The sequence below is a fragment of the Hyposmocoma kahamanoa genome, unplaced genomic scaffold (assembly GCF_003589595.1).
Source record: "Hyposmocoma kahamanoa isolate Upper Pololo Valley unplaced genomic scaffold, ASM358959v1 62, whole genome shotgun sequence".
NCBI classification, from domain to species: Eukaryota; Metazoa; Arthropoda; class Insecta; order Lepidoptera; family Cosmopterigidae; genus Hyposmocoma; species Hyposmocoma kahamanoa.
This window is the reverse complement of record NW_020653850.1, coordinates 11,024,374-11,030,253: the sequence shown is the minus strand read 5'-3', so window position 1 is coordinate 11,030,253 and position 5,880 is coordinate 11,024,374. Positions and strand designations below refer to the sequence as shown.

Sequence of the window (5,880 nt, the reverse complement as noted above, 5' to 3'; positions counted from 1 at the left end):
TCAATATTAATTAATTTTATAGTATTATGTTGAATTTTATACGAATTCACTTCAAGTAATAAGAGTTGTGCAAATATATAGATACACACAAATATTATAAATGTAAAAATAGCGATGTCTCTCTGTTGGTAGTTCTGACGTGCTGTAAGAAATGTATCGATGTTTCGAATCTACTAAACGTAAACTCAGTTTCATAATCTCGAAAACCGATTTATAACAAAACCGTTATGCTTTCAGGAAATTTTGGTTGCTTATTACAAAGAAAAGATTAAGTTAGTTTGTTTTGTAATATTCCTAAAATAATATAAAAAAATACATTTAGAATTACAAAAATTCGAGCAAACATTATTTCGGACAAATGTATTCTCGGAAATCTGATTGATAACTCCAAAGTAAAACAAATACAAGAATAGTTTGTTAGTTATTTATTACTAACATTTCATAAAAAGTAATTTTAAAAATAAGATTAACTAATGTTAATAATCAACTCTATAGTTTCTTTGTTCTAAATCTAAATATTTCAATCGCTTGTGGTTCGAAAATTGAAATTGACGTAACGGGCCTCTTTCTGTCTTCTGCGCATGTCATAAGTAGGATAAGGACTGTTAGCAATTTAATTATTTTGATTGCTTTTGTAATTTGTGTGTATTGTATGTAAGCAAGCATGCTAAGTATTTTTTAATTTTACATAGAAACGTTCCAATTTACGCTACAAATAATATAAATAATTTGTAAAAATGATAAAAAATAATTTGTAAACATGTTTTACAAATTATTTTATTGAATGAATTGTTATTAAGTGAAATTTATTATGAATTAATAATAAATTAGAATAAATTAAAACATATTAATTAGTACTGCAGTTTTATGTCTGTTTGGGATTTTACATCAGAGGAAATACTGGATTTCAAACTAGTGGTACGGAGAACCCATCTTCCCTGTTGAAATTATGTTATATAATAATGTTCCCTTAGCTTTCTACGTACAATTTCAATGCAGTGTTTTACTGGTTGATTAGTGAACAGCGACTTGTTTGCATTAATATTAAACATAACTGATGACTGTAACAACCGCACAGAAAAAAAGGAATTCTACTAATAAGAAAGAGCAATTTCTTAAAATATTTGCTAATTCAGATTTTTTTTTTATTAAAAGTAATAAAGTATTGTCAATACAAAAATACTGCTTATCTTTTTCTAATACAATTTTACTCTTAACTTTATTCTAACTTTTAGACAAATACCTTCACTTCAAGATTTTATTTCATTTCTAATCAATTAATTGGACATTACTTACATCAAGAAATTTTTACCTCTTACATCAAATTTAAATAATCTTAAACGAATTCAAAATTTCTTTGGTGGATTTTAAGAAAATATATTTTTAAATCAAGTATTATTCTCTAGCGTCTACAGGGAGAGGATCGTTTTGTTGGATTTAATAAATTTGTCTTCATAAAAAGAATTTTGTCTTTTTCTAAGTAATCTGTTTTTACCGTGCGTGACCAAGTTCATGGTAGAAGCACAGGATTGTATAAAACCGAGTCGTTAATACGTACCTACTATGAACTACTATGAACAGTAAGACAATTGGAAATAAAACTATTTTTTCGGATCTAAATCACGTATAGGTTATTTTTTCAAAAAGCAAACGTGTCGGGTCCTTTATTATCCCATGGTCACGCATGGGCCCTGCAAAAGGCCTAAAACGTTGGTATGTTTGAAAAAACAAATATACGTGATTTAAATGCAGAAAAATAGTTTCATTTCCTATGTGTAACAATCGCGAAAACCTAAGAACCCGATAATTTTTGTCTATTATAAGAAAGTATTACGTACACATACATAGATATTACCTGTATAAATAAGCTATTGTTTGATTAACATATTTCTTATATGTATGCATACAAAGCTCTAGGATTCATCTTTCGTACCTCAGAAAGGTTTAAAAATAAGAAAACTCTGAAAATTCTTTATTGCACTTATGTTCGTAGCCACCTTCAGTCAGCATCGCAAATTTGGAATTCCTACCACGATAGTTACTACAACAGCATTGAAAAAATATTGTAGAAATTCACTAGATTTTTTAAGTTACTAATTTAAACTACCTTATTTGGAGTACATACACCGTTTTGTGAAAAATTTCATCTGTTTCCTTTAAATCTACGGAGAAATATAGCAGATGCGTGTTTTTTGCTGAACATTGCACAAAATAAGATATAGTGTCCAAAGCTCCTCAAAGTTCCAGTTAAGGGGTTTCGTAAGATAATTTGCTTCATGTTTCATGTGTTAGAGTAGGACCCTGGGGGTCGATATGCAACACTTTGGGAATCATCGGTGTAGGCGAATGGATGGAAGGACGAATACATGTTCTTAATCGGCACGATCTCCTACGCCATCGTAGAATAATTACATTACAATTAACATTTCACACCAACATACAAATCGCTTTGAAGTGAATTACAGCTACAGCTGCACGCTTGGCTTTAAATTTTGTAATTTGGGCCTGTTAAGATCTTTTCGTTTCTAGAACTCCGCAATTTGCTTTTGTGTCACTGTCAAACGGGGAAACGAATCTAAATTCAGTAGCAATGGAGCTCCTTGTGAAAGAGAGTACTGCCGCCTTACTTACTTCTGTCGCCAAGCGATGATGTGAGCATTACTGTGTTCCACTTTTAAAGGATAAGGGCACTGGTTAAATTACAGGCACATGGGACTTATCAACTTATGTCACTTGGTGACGGGCGCTGTGGCAGTGCCCTCAAATATGTGCGTTTTAAAGCGCTGAATGGCACCGGAACTGCTATGGACAGTAGGCATGTCCTATACCACCAGGCGCACGACTTATTCGTCTCATCACTTGACATTATAAAAAAGAAATATTCATCGAAAATAATGGGAAGAAAAAATACTTTCTGAGCAAGAATATAATGTTCAACAAAATACATAATGTTAACAATTATAGGAGTAAAGTAGGTGTATTTATATTAACAAGAGCGAATTAACTTGCGCGAACCGAGTACGCGTTGCATTGGTATATGCGAACATTATAAATGTTGGTAAAGAAAAATGGCTTCCATAAGTTTACTCGCACTCCATCGCGTAGCCAGACCATAATTACTAACGAATTATATCTAATGTAAACTCATCCCCCGAAATCATCTGCCAACTTTAATATTCCAGTTTTATATCACCTTTGCTCTACGACTTCCTCCAAAATCCGTTCCATCACCAGTTCTAAGAGCTCTGTTTTTAAGGATGTCGTCCGGTACAGTTTTCAAATCGTATGCCCAGCCTATACGTGCGAAGAAGTCAATGAACTTAGTTGTAAAATTTAAATTATTATTTCCCAATTCTGCTGTTTTGTAATCCCATGGAAACACGTGATGGTAATTATGGAAACCCTCGCCCAAAGCCACAAGTGATACAGGGTGACATTGACTTGCAAGAATATTCTTGTCGTAAGGTTTGTACCCCCATTTGTGGGCGGCACTGTTAACTAGAAATGTTGCGTTTAGGTTCAACATATAGCGTAGGATGTTAATATGCCAAGCATTATTGAATGTTTCTCCCCATAAATACATGGGAATCACAGTCGGAAGCACGAAGCAACAAACGCCAATAACTGGTATCGCGTACCTGCGGAACAACGTTACTCAAAGTAAAAAAATAACACAGTAGTTACATGTATATCTAAAGTCAGAATATACATGCTTACTTATGTATGCAAGTTTATGTCTTCATGTCACGGGTATGTAAGTGTGCCAGTTATGAAAATTTTGGACTTTTGACATTGAGAAATTTCAAATTCTCCCACGTAAACGCTTTAGATAACTTTATAATGAATAGAAGTAAAATTTTGAGGTCTTTAAGTAGACCTCAAAATTTTATAGATTATTTTTTTAGATGAATTTTATAGATTAGATTCTTTCTTTTATTAGATCTCAATAAACGTTTTTTAAAATCTGTAAAAGCAGTTAATTTGATGCTTATATTTCTTGGCATGAAACATTGTCATGAAAACGTTTAAGTTATTTTTTAAGTAAAATAACTTAAACGTCCAAACGAAGGAACCTCTTAACCTCTTCTTAAACGAAGAGATCCGGATACATCGTAACAAAACACTAAACTAAGCATGTGTAGAAAATATTTTTTAGAAAATTGTGTCACTTACTTTTTCTGGAACGTCAGCACAGAATTATTATAAATATCAGACAAATCAATAGTTTTCCCAAATTTCTTTACTGCAGGGTGTTTTTTCGTTATGAGCCACCCCAAATGCGAAAAGAAAAAACCTCTAGTTGCATTATGGGGATCGGCATCTGTATCAGTGTACTTATGATGGAGTCTGTGATTTCTGACCCAGTCAATTACGGTATTTTGGAATCCTATTGAATTAAAGAAGATCAGGATTATTTCCAATGGCAATTTGGCTTTGTATGACCGATGAGACCAAAGTCTGTGCGCACCTGCAGTGATGCCTATTTGACCCAAAACGTAGAAGATAAAACCTGCAACAAATAAAAAATATACAATTTTAATTCGTACTTGGAAACTGGGCAGACAGGTAATGTAAGAATCGACTTATGCGAACACTATAGCCCACTCCCACCGCAAGCATAGTTGGCACGAGCAATGCTGCAGTCGAGAACTTCAAAAGGCTCAAATATGCTAATTTCTGTTATTCTACCTATTGCAGTGGAGACCATAGCACTCCATACCGTGTTTCCAGTGCACCTCGTTGAAACCTTTCGCGACCTAAGGGTTATCAACTACTTCCCTCAAAGAAAAAACTTTGCCACGAAAAAAGGGAAACTGGTTACAATGACCCTGAGCTTGATGAAACTCGATGTGTTAACGCTAAAGACTTTCTGTTTCTTTTTCCTTCTTTCTATATTTATTTAATGCCATGTAAATGTTAATTGAACGTAATGATTTATTAATGCTATTTTTTGGTGCCAAATAAAGTAAACTTATTGAACTTATATTTTGCAGGTTAAATAATCACGTCGTTTAACATTGAAGGAAAATCATTACGAAAACAACTGAACGCTGTAAAAGATTCACAAACTACTGGAGACATATGTCACTCAACACTACAAAACGTGCACTAGACACACGACCTTTATTGTAATAGAATATATTCCTGTATATATATGACCAGCTTTCTAATGATGTCAAAAGGCTTAAGATGTAATGAACTTCACGACTGTACGAACACAAGTATTTGAAGAGTTTTTACATGCCAGTGTAATCAAAGATTATGTACGAAAGTACTTACAATTCAAGACGGAAACCCATTTCGCTGAAGCGAAACACAAGTACAGCCCATATAAACCAGCTATATGCCAGTATAAGAACGTAAGAATGTTGAAGTATAATATTTTGTATTCCCTTTTGTCCGCTTGAGGTGCGACAAATTTTTCAAACATTTCATCTTTGGACAAAGAGTCCTCTTGTTCTGTTTGCGGTGCCATCTGTTGTGGGGAAAAACGAATTTGACTTGTAATAAAAAAACTTACAAACATCGCGTGTCTAATGATGAAGCTAACTTATTAAATTGTATACTTGACCACTTTCTTTATGTAGTCAACAAGGAAATGTCTTTCGCTAAATCAAATGGTAGTTTTCTAGTATAAGATTACATAATAATTTCTTTTTACATAGTTAAGAGGATATTTCGTTAGAGGTAAATAATTTTGAAATAGCTCAGGCGTTAAAGGCGGCAGTGAACTTTGTTCCTTTCCGTTCTGACGGGTTTACCCATAAACCAAATAAAAATAATTTAGAACAAATATATTGGTGACACTCACCTTAACTCCCTTGCATCTGTGAATTGGCGATCTAATAACTCGTTGACAATGACGTTATTGGCGGCGAA

General features: G+C 33.2%; 1 protein-coding gene across 1 annotated transcript; it reads right to left on the bottom strand.

Moving 5' to 3' along the window:
* Positions 1-3,184: 3,184 nt before the first annotated feature.
* LOC113229768 (acyl-CoA Delta(11) desaturase-like) lies at positions 3,185-5,880 on the bottom strand. Its single transcript, XM_026463451.1, has 4 exons — positions 5,813-5,880; positions 5,281-5,476; positions 4,174-4,510; positions 3,185-3,638 (listed from the first exon to the last, which is right to left on the bottom strand). Exons 2-4 carry the CDS (start codon positions 5,474-5,476, stop codon positions 3,185-3,187), a joined length of 987 nt encoding a protein of 328 aa, XP_026319236.1. The 5' UTR covers positions 5,813-5,880.

Excerpts from the sequence above, each read along its gene's own strand:
- LOC113229768 (XM_026463451.1), bottom strand. The coding sequence starts at position 5,476 with ATGGCACCGCAAACAGAACAAGAGGACTCTTTGTCCAAAGATGAAATG. Across the intron at positions 4,511-5,280 it reads ATGGGTTTCCGTCTTGAATT|GTTTTATCTTCTACGTTTTG; the intron begins GTAAGTACTTTC and ends TATTTGTTGCAG. Across the intron at positions 3,639-4,173 it reads GTGCTGACGTTCCAGAAAAA|GTACGCGATACCAGTTATTG; the intron begins GTAAGTGACACA and ends GTTGTTCCGCAG.